The sequence below is a fragment of the Mus caroli genome, chromosome 7 (assembly GCF_900094665.2).
Source record: "Mus caroli chromosome 7, CAROLI_EIJ_v1.1, whole genome shotgun sequence".
NCBI lineage: Eukaryota > Metazoa > Chordata > Mammalia > Rodentia > Muridae > Mus > Mus caroli.
Window position 1 is genome coordinate 128,459,116 of NC_034576.1, and position 16,343 is coordinate 128,475,458.

The window sequence follows — 16,343 nt, forward strand, 5'->3', positions numbered from 1 at the left end:
TGTAGACCAGGCTGGCCTCAAACTCAGAAATCTGCCTGCCTCTGCCTCCCGAGTGCTGGGATTAAAGGTGTACGCCACCACTGCCCGGCTCCTTCCCACCCTCTCCACCTGGCCAGTGGTCCCTGCTCTCCTCTTCTGCCCTGCAACCAGCAGGCCCCTGTGTCTCTTGCAGGAGCTACATCTGCTGGTGCGGCATACCAGGCAACAGGCGCGGGCCAGGCAGCAGGCACAGGAGCATGAGGCTGAGCGCCTGCGCATTGAAATTGTGAAGCTGCGGGAGGCACTGGACGAGGAGACAGCAGCCAAGGCCAGTCTGGAGGGACAGCTGAGGGTGCAGCGAGAAGAGACAGGTAAGGGAAGACAATCAAGCTGCCACAGGGCCTCCTGGATCAGGTATATGGGCATCAGGAAGAGGTGCACTGGAGATCCAGTCCTGATCTCTTCTTTCTTACTCCTACAGATGTGCTGGAGGGTGAGTAGGATCAGCGCCTTGTGGAGGGTTACCACAGTGGGGCTGGGACCATGTGGGCCTGACCTCCAGTCTCCTTGCGCCTTGACTTCCCAGCCTCGCTGTGCAGCCTGAGAATAGAGACGGAGCGGGTCCAGCAGGAGCAGCGCAAGGTGAGTGGTGCCAGTGGCCTGGCTTGAGTAGTACAGCTATGTGGTGATGGCTCTCCTCACACCCTTCATGTCTCCCTCAGACCAGGCGGCAGGAAGCCCCGCAGCAGCCACCTGGCTCCAGCCAGAGGAGGCCAGAGTCTGGTGGTATTGAAGGGACACCAACATGGGTCACCCCATGGCTGTGGCCACCCATCTAGCCCCAAGATGAGTCAGGCCCCAGCTCCACATCTTGTCCTTGCAGGCCCAGCTCACGGATCTCCTCTCAGAACAGAGAGCCAAGACACTCCGGCTGCAGGCTGAGCTGGAGACCAGTGAACAGGTGCAGAGGGACTTTGTACGGCTGTCCCAGGCCCTACAGGTATGACCTGGCCTTTCCTACCTGGCTGGTATGGCTCTGAGTGACTTGTCCTGGGTCTTACCAGGACAGTCCCTAATTAGGATAGGTCCTTTTTCTAAGTCTAGCATGGTCTTTCCCCCCTGAGCTAGACCTCATAAATATGGATGCTCTCTTGCATGCCCCGCTGTATGTCAGATTCATGCTGTCAGCCACAGCGATGGCCCACCACACCCAGACTTCAAGCTGAGCCCCTGGGACTCATTCCTTTCCTTGACCCCATGTAAACACAGATTGATTCTGTGGAGCTGACTCGGGGCTGGCTGGTCAGGCAGGGACTGTTTCCTCCACGGGGCTTTGCATATCTCCCACCCAACCACACAGGTACGCCTGGAGCGGATCCGCCAAGCAGAGACTCTGGAGCAAGTGCGTAGCATCCTGGATGAGGCGCCCCTCAGGGACATCAGGGACATTAAAGACTCTTGAGGGGCCAGACGAGAGGCTTCCCTGCTGGGGAAGCTGCCCCTTTCTCTACAAGAACTGTGAGGCATGGACTGCAGGTCTCAGAACTGGAGTCCATCAGCTGCAAACCTGGATGGTGGTGTCCCTAGGGCCACTACTCCCACCCAGGGTGGCTGGGCCTGCCCTCAGGGATGATACCTGGAAAAGAGTCCCAGCCTCCTTCCAGAACCAAAGTGCAGGCTGAGCCCGGTGGCTTTCGGGCTACCATGCTCCCTCATGGATCCAGCTCTCCCACCCTGTCACCTCAGGCCAGTAGCCAGTCCCAGTCTCTGGCACGCCCAGCTTGTGGCTAGAAGCTGGTGGATTCAGTGGGCTCCTCACACAGAGGCCCTGGGACATACAACTGCTTTCTGGACTGTACGACACTAAGGTATTTGTCCGTAGGCACCTGAAACAGGCCCCGAGATATAAGGAAGCAAGGCCAGACTTTTCTGTCATTTATTTTCAATAAATAAGCAATCAGCTAGTCAGTTGCCTTGTCCCTGCAAGCCCCGTGAGTTCGGGAAGGGGATTTACAAGGTTCGGGGTGTGTGTGTGGGGGAGTGGGGGGTAGAGCGGGTTGCTGAAGGGGACGAGGGGGGAAGGACTTTATTTATAAACAGAATTGAGGAGGAGAAGGGTCTGTGCCTCAGCTTTGGCTGAAGATGCTTTGCTATTGGGGTGGGGAACACAGGGCACAAGGGCTGGTTACTTCCTTCTTTCGTCTTCTGGATCTGGAAGAAGAAAGGCAGGGGATGGAGCAGGCGGGCACAGGAGGGAGAACTGCATCTCCTTGCGCATCTCTACACACTCACCTGGAAGGGCCTAAGGGCCCCTTTCCCTACTCACCTGTGGTGTGCCAGACCCCAACCCGCCCCCAGCCACCACCACAGCCCCAGCAGCAGAGACAGCCAGCGCGACGCAGCGCAGCGCATCCCAGCCCAGCAGACTGGACGGCCAGGACACAGCCTCACAGCTGCCAGTGCCCACAATAACGGCATGGCCCTCATGTGGAAGCGGGCAGTGGCAACAGCAGCAGTGGCTCCAGGGAGAGCTGCGAGCGCGCAAGTGACCGCAGGGGTGCGCATGGGCTGGTGGTGGGCGAGCGGCAGGGTACAGCAGCTGGGGCAGGGCGGGTAGGGAAATACCTGTGACACGGTTCAAAGACATGGAGGAGGGGGGTGGTTATCCTATGGCCAGAGAGGACAGAGAGAGGCCGTTATCAAGAGGGAAGGAGAGGCCCTCGGAGCCAGGGGGCTGAGCAGGCTGGGAGAAAATCCCACCAGTCATAGCTGGAGTGGGGACAGGGCTTGAGTTGCCCTCCCTGGGGGACACTGGTCCCACCAGGGCTAAAAAGAACTTACCTACCTACCTACAAAGGAAGAGGGGGATAGATGGCTTATGGCGCGTGTTCGCAGCGCAGAGGGCGGGGCTCTGCTCGGGACTGGGTACAAGGAAAAAGGGATGTCCCTTACCCTCCAGATAGTTCCGAGCAATGAACTTGAGAAGCTCATCCAGCCCGATGACTGGCAGTGAGATCTTGAGGACCATGAGCCACTGGGTAAAGTCCAGGGCCCGGAGCTTGAAGATCATCTGGGAAGAGGACAGCAGGCATCAGGAATGACAAGTGCTTCCTCAGAAGGAAAGGGGGCCAGGGTGGCCTAAAGTACCGTGCCCTGCGAGCACCCTGTGGACACATGCTCTGCATGGGCTCCCCCAGGGCAGAGAAGCGACAGCTCACCGGCAGGGGGTCGACATAGAGGATGAGGAAGTGGAGGGACATGGACAGGCAGATGGAACCGAGCAGCCAGATGTTCACCCAGGGTGGCATCCGCAGTAGGGACTGGTTCTCAGACAGGCTAGAACCAAAGGCCAGGCAGATGGAGAGACAGGGATACAGAGAAAGATGTTTACAGTAAGGCAGAGTGGAGGGAGAAGAGAGGTGGGGAGAACATGAAGGCACAGGGCCCACCCAAGTGGACAAGGCCTACCTGTTGAGAGCATTGCACATCTCGATGGTCACCAACACAGACAAGGCCATAGTCATGGGCTCCGGGGCCTCAAAAACCTCACAGTCCAGGCCATCGAATTCAGGGTTGTGCTCAGTGCACTGCATGAAATGAGTCTACAAAGGAAGAGACAGAAGCCTGAGCTCTACAGAAGCCTTCAGCACACCCTCTCAGGGCCCACCTCCCCAGCCTCCTCCCTACCAGCTGATGGTAGCTGACATGAGGCCCGTCCTCTGCATACAAAAACCACCAGGCAGCTGCTCCTACAGTGGCTGCACCCACATAGCCTGTGGTGGGGAGAAGAGAGGAGCTGGGATCAGGGCTGAGGAGTTAAGTATCAGGAAGGCCTCACACAGCTGGAGACAGCTGGCTTTGGGCAGCTTGAATTGAGAAAAGCTGATATCAGGGACAAGGTTGGTCCCAAAGGCTGGGAAAGGTTGTTGAGTCCCTTCTTGCTTACCCCCAATTGCCATGTAGCGGAAAAAGAGCCAGCCACTGATAAGAGGCTCCTTGGGACTCCTGGGGGGGCGGTCCATGATGTCCAGGTCAGGTGGGTTGAATCCCAGGGCAGTAGCCGGGAGCCCATCGGTCACCAAGTTCACCCAGAGCAGCTGCACAGGGATCAGAGCCTCAGGCAGCCCCAAGGCTGCTGTCAAGAAGATACTGCCAGAGGAAGAAAGTCACACATTAGTTTGTTTCCAGCCCCGTGATCAACCCCCTCAGCCCTGGGTTGTTGTTTCTTTCTTCTGGATGCCTGCCCTGGCTGCTCACCAGACCACCTCGCCCACATTGGAGGAAATGAGGTAGCGGATGAACTGCTTCATGTTGTTGTAGATGGCTCGGCCTTCCTCCACGGCAGCCACAATGGTGGAGAAGTTATCATCGGCCAGTACCATCTCAGAGGCCGTCTTAGCCACAGCAGTACCAGATCCCATGGCAATGCCAATCTCGGCCTTCTTCAGAGCAGGGGCATCATTGACACCATCCCCTGTCTGAAGACGGAAGGAGAGAGTGAGAAACTCCAGGTTCCAGATGCCTTCTATTTCCCCTCCTCAGACTCCATGCAGAAACAGAGTCTCCCCCCCCCACACACACACACACACACCCAGCATGCATGGGGACACTCAGAGCCTTGACCCGGGCAGCCCTCTGCAACTTCTCACCATGGCTGTGATCTCATCGTAGGACTGCAGGTACTCCACAATCTTGGACTTGTGTGAGGGCTCCACACGAGCGAAGCAGCAGGCGCGTCTGCAGGCCTCCCGCTGCTCGGCCAGGGGCAGATCGTCAAACTCACGGCCAGTGTAGGCACGGTCTGTCACTTCCTCATTCTCCGAAAAGATGCCAATTCGTCGGCAGATGGCAATGGCTGTACCCTTGTTGTCCCCAGTGATCATGATCACTCGGATCCCAGCATCACGACACAGCTGGATAGAGCCTGTGACCTCTTTGCGGGGTGGATCCAACATGCCCACAACACCAACAAACGTCAGGTCCATCTGGAAAGATGCGGATGGTGACATGTCGGTCAGGGAGGAATTTGGGACAGACAGGAGGAAGTTCAGAGGAAGATGGGCAGTACTGTTGGTGACGCTGGGGCCTGCTGCCTTGGTACCTGGTGTTGGACATCAGTAGGACCTTGGAAGCAGAGGGCCAGGAAACATAATTCCTGCAATCCTTATAATGCCTGCATAGACTGGCAGTGCCAAGGCCTGCTGCAAAAGCCTGCCGAGTCAGAAAGTGATGGCACACACCTCTGATCCCAGCACTTGGGAGGCATAGGCAGATAGATCTCTGTGAATCCGGGGCCAGCCTGGTCTACAAAGCAAGTTTCTGGACAGCCAGAGCTGTTACACAGAGAAACCCTAGCTCAAAAAAAAAAAAAGAATACAGACTGACTGTCTGATTTAAAAAAGGAGAGCTGGATCTAGGTGTGGTGGGTACACCTGTGGTTCCAGCACCCAGGAGGTCAAGAGGAGTTCATGAATTCCTGACCAGGGCCAGCCCTAGCTGCATCATGAATTCACGATCAGGGCCAGCCCTGGCTACATTACAAAACCCTGTCTGAAGAACAACCACAACAAAAACCAAAACAAAGAAAAAATAGAAAAAGAAAAGCTACACATTAACACAGTGGCTTGTGTCTCCTAGCAGAGTCCTTGTTGGCCTGTCACTCTGAGCACACCCTGTTACCTGGCAGGCCATAATCTCCTTCTATAAATGCAGGCAGTGAGCTTTGGGGGTTATTCAGAGTCCACAGCAAGAAGTGCAACAGTTGCCTCAGACACTGCGCTGGGTGACAGTGATTCCCACAGAGCATGGTTAATGCAGACTGTGGCTGCAGGTGCGGCTGGGACGGGGCACACCTGCCTGCCCCGGGTTCCAGCCCCAGCACCACACTGGGCAGCACTGGACTAAACGACTCTGTCTTCTTTTCTTGGCTTTTGTTTTCGTTTCTGAAACGGAGTCTTGCTTGTGAGGCTGGCCTATCTCAGTCTACTGAGGGCCGAGATACTGAGTCTGACTGGGTTAGGTGTTTGATGAAACTGTCACACCTTCATGCCTTGTGATTTGGGGATCCACAGGACACAGCCGTTCATTTGACACACTGTACTAGGGAATGAGAATCATGGCAGCAGGCAAGAGGGAGCCACTGGGGAAAACTGTCTCAACACAAGTCCCAGGACAAGAAGAGACCTTTCCTGGCTCACCTCATACTCCATGAACTTGGCTGAATCATCCAGAACCATCTCCTCCCGTTTGGGGGGTGTATCGCGGGTGGCCAGCGCCAGGCACCGCAGTGTGTCCCGACCAGTGCCCCACTCCTTGATCACAGACATGATCTTCTCCTTCACGGGGCCTGTCAATGGCACCCGGGTCGTGCCAACACGCACATAGTTACAGCGGTCGATGACCCCCTCGGGGGCACCCTAGAAAACCAGAACAGAATTCCGAGATCCTTGCCTGCCTTCCAGGGTTCAGAAGGCAGCCATAGGAAAGGGCCCCAGCGTAAGAGAGAAAAGGTTCCTGACCTTGACAAACATTTTGTTGCCTACAGCAGCCCGTGAAGACTTAGCTGGTGAACAGTAGACAGACATAGACTTCCTGTCTCGGGAAAATTCCAGGGTGAATTCCTTCTTCATGAGTTGGCGGATCACCTGGGAGGCAGAGACCAGGTCCCTTTAAAACAGCCCCAAAGAATCTATGACGGAGTAAAATCTACACTGAGGCTGGGCCTAAAGCAAAGTCTGTTACAGACAGGACAAGCATAGAAGTCCAGGACTGGGGCCTTTTGGACAGTGGGCTCTTCTTCCTATTTGTAGTGCTGAGGCTAGAACTCATGGCTCACACATGCCAGGCAAGTGCACGACCGCTAAGCCACACCCAAAGCTCAAGTGTCCAGTTTAAAGCACATTAGAAACAGGGTGGCCTTGCACGCTGCTGCCCAACAGAGCATTCAGTGACCAAAGAAACGTACAATCTGCCCCGTCAGATGTGGTGCCAGTGGGATATGTGGCCAGTGAGACCAAGACTCTTGAAACAGGGTCTCCAGGTTGGCATTGGACTCACTGTAATTCTCCTGCCTCTGCTTCCTAAACACCTCTATTTAATTTGAATTTAAACAACACATGCATTGTTAAGACAGTGTAGGCCTAGTACTGAGCACACGGTGATAAATAAGAGAGAGCCAAGGCCAAGCGTGGCCGAGCATGACATACGCCTGTAACTAAAGCTGGAGGAGTGCTGTAAGAGCAAGACCAATATGGCCTGTGCAGCATGGCTTTATCTCAAAACAAAAGGAAAGGAAATAATGGCAGCCTTTATTTACCAACTATACTGCAGATGGGACTAAGGCTCTAGCTCAGTGGTAAAGTGCCAACCTAGTATGTAAGAGGCTTGGGGGCTCAGTCCCAGTATCACAGATAGATAGATAGATAGATAGATAGATAGATAGATAGATAGATAGACAGACTCTTAGATAGATAGATACGTGCATAGATATATATACAAACCCTCCACAGAATCAAATAGAAATAACAAGAGCCAGTGAAAACATTTGCCTATCAGTCATGAAGCCTCAAACTTAATCCTTAACACTGAAAAACAAAAAAACTTTCTTTTTTTTTGTGATATTAAAACAGAGATGGCTTAGTGGAAAAAGTGTTGGTGACACAACCTGATGACCATGCAAGCCTGAGTTGGAGTCCAGAACCACCGTGAAAAACAAAAAACAATTCCCAAAAGGTCTCTGACCTCCACATACACACCATAGCACATGAGCTCCCAGCTACATATCATACACCCCCATTGCACACAATACAGAACAATAAACAAAGCAGCCACGTATATCTCACATATACAAGAAAGGAAAATTTTTAATTAATAAAAAAAAATGTTTTTGTAAAGGAAAAAAATAAGGCTGGAGATATGGTTCAGTGGTTAAGAGCACCGGCTGCTCTTCCAAAGGACCCAGGTTCAAACCCCAGCACCCTTATGGCAGCTCACAACTGTTTGTGATTCCAGTTCCAGGGGATTTGATACATTCACACAGACATTACACGGAAGCAGAACACTAAATAAAATTTAAAAAGACAAGGCAGTGGTGATGGATCCCTTTAATCCCAGCACTCAGGAGAGGAAGGCAGCTGAATCTCCGAGCTCAAGGCCAGCCTGGTCTACAGAGTGAGTTTCAGGGCAACCAGAGCTATACAGAGAAACCCTTGTCTTGAAAAAAGAAAAAAAAAATTCGCCTAGCACATGTAAGTTTCTGGATTCCACTTCCTAGGACCAAAGACAAAACAGAGAGATAGAGGAAAGCCACCCATGGATGTACATACTGTTAATGCTCTTGAAGGCTGAGGCAGGAGGATGTCAAGAAAGAGAGATGTGGGTAGCATTCTACTCAAGAGACCAGCAAGTGGTCATAGCAAGAGCCCAGTGAGTGCCAGCACTGTACCTGTCCCCTGGAGTGGACCTCACCACCCTCTGGGATTGACAGCTGCACAGCCCAGAACCCACACCAAGACCTGAGAGCGGACAGAGACCAAGGTGCTGTGGCTTCTGTCCAACCTTGGGTCACAACAAGAGGAAGTGACCTCCCAGGGTATTGTAGCCAGACAGCACTAGCTGTATGACTGTGGGGAAAGGGGATTTCACCAGAGCTCAGCCTGGATTAGAAAAGCAATGGGTAAGACCATTGGGGTTCCAGCACAGCACAAGGCTTTGTCTGTCTGAGTTAGCCTAGATCTTGGGGCTAGGCCTATGGAGGGCGTCCCGACTCACCGAATTGCAGGCGTTGGCCCGCTCCACTTTAGAGAGGCTTCTCACTTCTGTGTTGAATACGTTCATCTTCTCCACCAAGGTGGTGAGAGCAGTCTCTGTTGCTTCGCCCACCTTCTCATAGACACCTTTGGTCTGAAATGGACAGAGGAGGAAGAGGAAGTGCGTGCCTAGATTCCCTGTCCCCTGTCCTCAACCAACACATCTTCGTCTGGATGGAACAAGAAGAAGCCAACCACCCCTTCTTGCATTTATGTTTGCTTCCTAAGAACGCTTTCCACGGGATTGCCCAGGAAGGAAACATGGACTCTGAGCTGCAGAAATGGAAGGGGCAAGGCTTCAGGTGGGTGGAGGGAGAGGTAGAAGATTACCTCATTAAAGTCCAAGGAGGAGTCATTGCAGAGGGCACAGATGGTAGCGAGCTCCACTAGCCCATCATACTGCCCTGCTCGGACTGGCTTATCATTCTTCAAGCTGGCATCAAGGTAGGGAGGAAGGCAGGAGAGAAACGATGGAAAACAGAGCATGATGAGATGCAGAGAGCAGGGAGAAGCAGACAGGTGTCGGGAAGGAGAGATGGAGGATTGGGTGGGAGAGATCAAGGAAAGTAGGGAGAGAAGAAGGAAGGGGGAACGAACAGGAGATCGTCCCCCGAGAGATGGTGGGGGTGGGGAGGGATGCACACAGCACTAAGGAGATTCCTGCATGACTTACACCTCTCCCTCAGGAGCATAAGTAGAGCCAGTGATGGAGAACTCGTTCAGTGAGCAAACATCCCCATCCACCTTGTCAATGATGAACATCTGCAGGGGAGAAGGACCACACACCGATATTCCACATCCCTGAGCGTAGACACCCCTAAATCCAGACTAAGCAAATTTCCAAGCATTTTCCCCCAATTCCCTTCTCCTTGACCCTCTCTGTACTGTTCCCTGCCATTCCTTGTTTTGCAATAATTCTTCGTGTTCTTCATCAGTGGCCTTAAAAACAACGGTTACTAGCTGGGCTTTAATCCCAGCATTTGGAGGCAGAGGCAGGTAGATTTCTGGGTTCAGGCCAGCCTGGTCTACAAATTGAGTTCCAGGACAGCCAGAGCTACACAGAGAAACACTGTCTCAAAAAAAAAAAAAAAAAAAAAAAAAAAAAAAAAAAAAAACAACAACAACAAAAAAAAAACAGGTTACTGAGCTAGGTGGTAGGGGTGCACGCCTTTAATCCCAGCTCTTGGGAGGCAAAGGTAGGCGGATCTCTGAGTTCTAGGCCAGCTTGTTTACAGAGCTAGGTTGAAGACATTCAGGGATACACAGAGAAACATTGTCTCAACAAAATGAAACAATACCACCACGGTTACTGAGGGCTACCCTGGGCCCTCCTCAGGTCAGCCCACAGATGTGCTTAACAGGTGTGGTGGGACTGGGGCCAAGTGCACCCGTGAGCAGCGGCTTATTTATGTCTCTAGTCACCAGCGGGGCTTCCTGCAGGAAGAGCTAAAAGTGTGGGTTCTTTTGCTATGACACTGTGCTGTAACTCATTTTTATAGGACAGGAGCCACGTCCTACAAGTCTGTGAAGGCTGTGTGTTAAGAGAGAGGTGGAGAACATGATATTCAGGCTGGCCACTCAATCTGCCCACGCTGTCCACTTCACCTCCACCCCACTAGAAACACTTTGTTCTTCACCTTTTAAACATTTCAACATTTCATTTATTTCCTTTTTTTTTTTTTTTTTTTTTTGTTCATTTACTTTTGGAAACAGGGTCTCTCCTGGAACTCACAAGACTGGCCTGAAACTCCTGGAAATCCTCCTGTATCAGGCCTGGTTACTTACACCAGGCATTCATTCATTCATTCACTCATTCATTCATTTCTGTAGTACTGGGGCTAGAACAGAGGGTCTTGTGTACACTAGACTAGCTCTCTGCCACTGAACTAAAGCCCCAGCCCTACAGAAAAGCCATTTTTACATCAAAGGCACATTATTCCACAGAACTCTCTTTAGGGCAGGGGAGGACGGCATCAGTGGATAACACCTTGAAGCCCAACATGGTAGTAGAGGCCTGAAATCCCAGTTCTTGAGAGATGGAGGCAGAAGAATTAGGAGTTCAATGCCAGTCTCATCCTGGGCTGCATAAGACCTCATCATAGGAAGACAGGGAAAAGGGGGGTGGTAGATATTCTTGGATAGCAGGGAAAAAAAAGTCAAATCTCTCTCCTTTTTTTCCCTGACATGTAGCATTTCCTTCCTACATGGTGAAAGGATATAATTAATGCACACACTATGCACACACGCTCTCTCTAAAATAAATAAATAAATTAGTGCTGGGCGGTGGTGGTGCACATCTTTAATCCCATCACTTGGGAGGCAGTGGCAGGCAGATCTCTGAATTCAAGGTTAACCTGGTTTACAGAGTGACAGGGCAGTCAGGGCTACCCAGAGAAACCCTGTCTAGAAAAACAAAAACAAACAAGCAAACAAACAAAACAGGTGAACAAAAAAATAAATAAAGGTTTTTAAATTTTCTAAAGAAACGCTGTTGAGAACTAACATGATCAGGCTTGCTGGCCCTGTCGTGCAGTGGAGGGAGGGGTGGGGTGGGGGACAGGATGTGCTGGCTGCACAAACAGAAGTTAAAGAAGTTAGACCCACACATACTTGGGTTTGGAACCCAGTTCTGCACACCCCACACTATGAGACAAAGTCTCACTGTTGCCAGGCTGACCTCAAACTCGTCAAAGTAAGTGACCCGTGCCCCCACTATCCCAAGTCCTTGGGACTCCAGACACAAGAGGCAAGCTCTAGCTGGCCTTTAAATATGTTTGCAGGGCAGGCCACATGCACAGTGCTCCTGCCTTTGCCTCCTGCCCAGGGATTGTAGGCATGCACTACTGTGACCAGCTCTGCTATTTACAAACTTTCTATCTTTTGGTGGACCCCTAAATCATCCTAACCCTCAGTTTACTTTCCTGAAAAGTGAGGTTAAAGAGACTGCCCCTGGATGGTCTGATGTGAAAGTCAGAGAGGCAATATGGCCCAGGGACCAGGCTGTAGTGTTTAGGTTTTTTGGGTTTTTTTTTGTTTGTTTGTTGTTTGTTTGTTTGTGTTTGTCAACCTGACACAAATCAGAGTCACCCAGGAAGAGGATACTCAACTGAGGGGTTGCCTCCATCAGATTGGCCTATAGGGACATTAATGACTGATGTGGAAGGGCTCAGACTACTGTGGGCAGGGTCACCCCAGGCAGGTGGTCCTGGGGTTATTAAGGAAGCAGGCTGAACAAGCCAGCAAGCAGTGCTCCCTGTTCTTCTACAGTCTCTGCCTTGAGCTCTTAGCTTGAGTTCCTGCCTCGACTTCCCTCAATGACAGACCATAAGCTATAAGAAACAAACCCTCCCCTTCCAAAGCCACTTCTAGTATTGATTTATCACAGCAACAGAAAGCAAGCCAGTGGACAGCATTCTTCCATGGTTCCTGCCTCTGCTCCTGCCTGAGTCTCTGCCCTGACTTCTCTCGATGACGGTCTGTGACTGGGATGTGTAAGCCAAATAGCCCTTCAACTCAAGTTGGTTTTAGAGTTTTATGAAAAGAACAGAAGACAAACTAACATGTTTCTTCCCCTGGTGGCACTTAATTTACCCTCTGGCATCCCCCAGGCCATGCTAAGAAGCCCACCTTGAGAGAGCACATTCCACCCCCAGGCAGGCTTCAATGTAGCCTCTGCTTCTTCTGACCTTGCAAACTGACATCTGGTTGGTGGTGAGGGTCCCTGTTTTGTCAGAACAGATGACAGAGGTACAGCCCAGGGTCTCCACAGAGGGCAGACTCCTCACGATGGCGTTCTTCTTTGCCATCCGGCGGGTACCCAAAGCCAAGCAGGTGGTGATGACAGCAGGAAGCCCTGTGGGGACAGAGATATCCTGAGTGAACAAAGCAGGGGGAGCAAGGCCTACTGTGGCTGCTACCTAACAGTCACCAGAGCTATCAGTTCCTTTTCCAGGGGACCCATCATAGTTATTTTATCTGGAATTACTCTTTGTTGTGAGATAGCAGATGAGCAAGAAATGACTGCCTTACCTTCTGGGATGGCCGCCACAGCCAAGGCCACAGCAATCTTGAAGTAGTAAATGGCGCCCCGGAACCAGGAGCCCCCATGGACAGGATCGTTGAAGTGGCCAATGTTGATAAGCCAGACAGCCACACAGATGAGAGAGATGACCTTGGACAGCTGCTCCCCAAACTCGTCAAGCTTCTGCTGCAGTGGGGTCTTGTCCTGCTCAGTGGCAGCCATCTGGTCTCGGATCTTTCCAATCTCAGTACTCACACCAGTGGTGGCCACGATGCCTACGGCCTTGCCGGCTGCGATGTTGGTACCCTGGGAAGGTAAGGGGTAGGGTCAGGCCTCTTCTCTTCTTCCTCTGCCATGCCTCCCTCCGACACCCAGGCCCTCTGGCTGAGTATGACTGCTTACTGAGAAGAGCATGTTCTTCTTGTCCTGGTTGACAGCTCGGGGGTCAGGGACAGGGTCTGTGTGCTTGATGACAGATACAGACTCTCCTGTGGAGAAAGGGCCAAAGAGTCTCAGCTGTTGTCATGTGCATCTTCTTAACATCCTGACCCCTTCCAATCAGCAAGCAAGCACTCCGGTAGAGGTCTTGCCTCTGGAGGATGGTGCTTGGGACAGGTAGAAGGTCCATTGCCTTTAGAGTTAAAAGACACTGAGCAAGCCTAGTGTGCTGTGTGACTTTGGTAGCTTGACTTCCGTTTGCTCCCCATGTCCTGGTGGGAACCAAATAAGCCGGTGGGTGTGGAGCGTCTGTCTACTGCATAGCACATTCCTGGAAGACAGAAGTCCTCACTACCAGTGTGGCCACCCCACCAAGGACAAGAGCTCAGATCCTCCTCCTGTGGGCTCAGTTTGCACTGTTTCCTTCCCAGAGTTTAAAGTGTATCCAAAGTCCACACCCTATCCCCAGAATCTCTCATATGAGGGCTTTTTGGAACATTGGAGAAGATAAGACAATTTGCATCAAGGTTGAGTTCCTATGTCCGTATAGAAGGTGTAGGGTGGCAAAGATTATAGAATATAGTCAAACATCCTCTCCCATGCTCCTGTGACAGAATGAAGGCCATGCCACACTGATAACGCTACCTTAGAACCAGAAAGAGGTCCTCCTGCAGGATGTCCTCTTTCACCTACCCAAGACCTGTTCTCTGTCTACCTAGCTCCTTCCTCATATGCCCTCCCACCTGAGTCCACCTACCTGTCAGGATGGACTGGTCGACCCGGAGGGTGGTGGATTTGATGGAGAGGATGCGGATGTCTGCAGGGACTTTGTCCCCAACTGCAGAGAGAGGGGTGAGTTCAGCTGGGAGCAGAGTTTACATTCCTCACCATCTATCTCCTTCCTATCATCCATCCTTCAGGTCCTACAGTACCCAGGCCTGCCTTTCACAGGCCTTCAGCACAAGATTTCCCATCTTGCTCTACCCCGACCCCAGATGATACTATTCCATTGTCCGCCATTGAATGTGTCTCTTCCCACTGGCTGTGAGCCTGTGAAGGAAGCCCACAGAATTCCTGGTGGGTAGTGTGTGCTCACTAAGAGCATCCTCAGTAATGGAAAGGACCATTAGGGACAAGCCAGCTGAAACCCAGAAAGAGAAGCCAGAGGAAGGTAAAGAAGGAAACATAGTGACGTAACTCAGAGGAAAGAGGGTGACTTGGAAGATCAGAGAGCGAGGCTGAGAAAATCCAGGCCAAGCGAGAGTGACCGTGGAGCCTGAAGCTGCAGAGTGCACAGAGGGACTTGTGAGGGAGCGTTCCCGACTGCAATGCAGGGCTTCACAGACGGGGAGTGGGAAGCCAGACTGTGAAAGCCCCACCTTGGGAGGTGCTGGCGAGGACACTCTGCCAGACTAGAGAGACCTTCTGGGGGACACACACACCCCTCCTCAGGTCTCTGCCTAAAGCCACCTTGGTCCCATGGGTGGAATTGGGGCAAAGTTCACTTGCTTTCCTTTCTCTTGGTTTCTAAGGTCCCTCCTCCAGTGTCAGAGGAAGCAGGAGGAGGGAAGAGGTCGGCAATGGAGTCAGACCGACACACTTGTCACTGAAGCCCAGATGGTATTTATAGACATTCATGGCACTGACCCCAAACTGTCACCATAGCAGGACTGCCCTGTCATGGAGCCGAGGGGTCTTCAGCCCACCAACTTCCCACCCTATGCTTCTCCTGGTGGTGATATAGCATAGAAGGTGACACAGTATGAGGGTCAGAAGCTTAGAGATACACATTCACCAGGCTAGGGACTGAGAGAGGTGGCAAGTCCTACTCAGGGCAAATATAAAAAGCGCTGAAGGGGGCAGAATCCTAGTAATCTTAGCTACCCAGCCGCACCCCTCCCTGAGCGGCATTAAGTGTCCCTGAGGGGGCAGGGCCCTTCTTGAGCGCCCTCCTCATAGGTCCCGTGCTCCTAGCTGGGAGAGAACTAGAACCACCTTACATGGTGGTTGGGGTAGTCATCCACCCCCACCCCCACTCCCTTCAACTCTCATTCCTTCCCCTTTGAGAGGCCTCAAGGACACTGAGGGGTCAAGACTGAAAGCTGACCACTGGTGGGTGGAAGGAGAGGGGAGCCAGGCCCGGGAAGGGGTGGAGATGGGGACATTGGCTGGGACTGGCTTCCACCTGTTGCTTGCAAGTGTTGGTTGAGGGGAGGGGGGACGGGGGTCTGTCTGCTGCCTGGGGACAGGACTAGCTGTTCCTACTGAGACTCTAGTGGGGAGGGTGCTGTGGCCTGCATGTCCTGGAGTGACCCCTGAGGAGTCTGGGATGGAGAAGCAAAGCCACCATCCTCATAGATAGCAGTGTCAGGGCTGGCAGGTCCCCTGACCCAGGTCTGCCCTTCTGAACCATCCAGACCAGCACTTACCAGCCACCTCCACGATGTCCCCAGGGACGATGTCCCGGGCCTTGATCCTTTGCACTGACTTTCGGTCAGCCCGATAGACCTTTCCCATCTCGGGTTCATATTCTTTCAGCGCCTCGATAGCGTTCTCTGCATTCCGTTCCTGAGGAGGAGGGCAGACAAGAACAAAGTCAGAGAGAAGGTCCTAGAACAGGGTATATGTAGGAAAGGTGAGGGATACAGAGGTGGAGGAGGAAGAACAGGGATCCTAGCAGAGATAGGGCTAGTGGAGAAAAGACTGGCTTATGTGGGTCCAGCTGACAGGAGGGGCGGACAGAACCCCACATACAGCAGGGCTGCGTTTGTTGTAGAAAATGTGGCGGTGGCTAAAAACAAGTAAGAGGGGTTTGGGCCGAGAAGAAAGGGATTTTAAAAAAAGCAAAACAAAGAAACAAAAACAAAACAGAAAACAAAGTAGTGATATGAGTGGAAACAGAAGCCAACTAGTAATTTACTGAATGCCTACTGTGTGCCATGCACTTCCAATTCCTCTTCAATTGCATCAAGCCGGAGGGGCACAGCTATGAGTCCTGGTTTTTTTCTTTTTCTTTTTCTTTTTCTTTTTCTTTTTCTTTTTCTTTTTCTTTTTCTTTTTCTTTTTCTTTTTCTTTTTCTTTTTCTTTTTCTTTCTTT

At 52.0% G+C, this 16,343-nt stretch overlaps 2 protein-coding genes across 3 annotated transcripts in view; one reads left to right on the top strand and one right to left on the bottom strand.

Moving 5' to 3' along the window:
• Positions 1-1,947, top strand: part of Rabep2 (rabaptin, RAB GTPase binding effector protein 2) — a 16,842-nt gene extending 14,895 nt beyond the window's left edge. Inside the window, exons 9-13 of the mRNA XM_021168934.2 lie at positions 173-350; positions 461-472; positions 566-621; positions 863-979; positions 1,340-1,947. Coding sequence (XP_021024593.1) covers positions 173-350; positions 461-472; positions 566-621; positions 863-979; positions 1,340-1,441 — 465 coding nt within the window. The 3' untranslated portion in view covers positions 1,442-1,947. The remainder of the gene's footprint in view (positions 1-172; positions 351-460; positions 473-565; positions 622-862; positions 980-1,339) is intronic.
• Positions 1,863-16,343, bottom strand: part of Atp2a1 (ATPase sarcoplasmic/endoplasmic reticulum Ca2+ transporting 1) — a 17,469-nt gene continuing 2,988 nt past the window's right edge. Inside the window, exons 5-23 of one of the 2 annotated variants that reach the window (XM_021168933.1) lie at positions 15,675-15,813; positions 14,003-14,083; positions 13,210-13,295; positions 12,816-13,113; positions 12,473-12,639; positions 9,460-9,548; positions 9,117-9,219; positions 8,749-8,880; positions 6,498-6,623; positions 6,177-6,395; positions 4,629-4,964; positions 4,237-4,457; positions 3,926-4,128; positions 3,667-3,752; positions 3,448-3,581; positions 3,198-3,315; positions 2,932-3,049; positions 2,605-2,646; positions 1,902-2,190 (exon numbers count right to left, since the gene is read on the bottom strand). In XM_021168933.1, the coding sequence (XP_021024592.1) occupies positions 2,642-2,646; positions 2,932-3,049; positions 3,198-3,315; positions 3,448-3,581; positions 3,667-3,752; positions 3,926-4,128; positions 4,237-4,457; positions 4,629-4,964; positions 6,177-6,395; positions 6,498-6,623; positions 8,749-8,880; positions 9,117-9,219; positions 9,460-9,548; positions 12,473-12,639; positions 12,816-13,113; positions 13,210-13,295; positions 14,003-14,083; positions 15,675-15,813 (2,661 nt within the window). In that variant the 3' untranslated portion in view covers positions 1,902-2,190; positions 2,605-2,641. Of the gene's footprint in view, positions 2,191-2,604; positions 2,647-2,931; positions 3,050-3,197; positions 3,316-3,447; positions 3,582-3,666; positions 3,753-3,925; positions 4,129-4,236; positions 4,458-4,628; positions 4,965-6,176; positions 6,396-6,497; positions 6,624-8,748; positions 8,881-9,116; positions 9,220-9,459; positions 9,549-12,472; positions 12,640-12,815; positions 13,114-13,209; positions 13,296-14,002; positions 14,084-15,674; positions 15,814-16,343 lie in introns of both variants that reach the window. The other variant, XM_021168931.2, reaches the window with a different exon arrangement.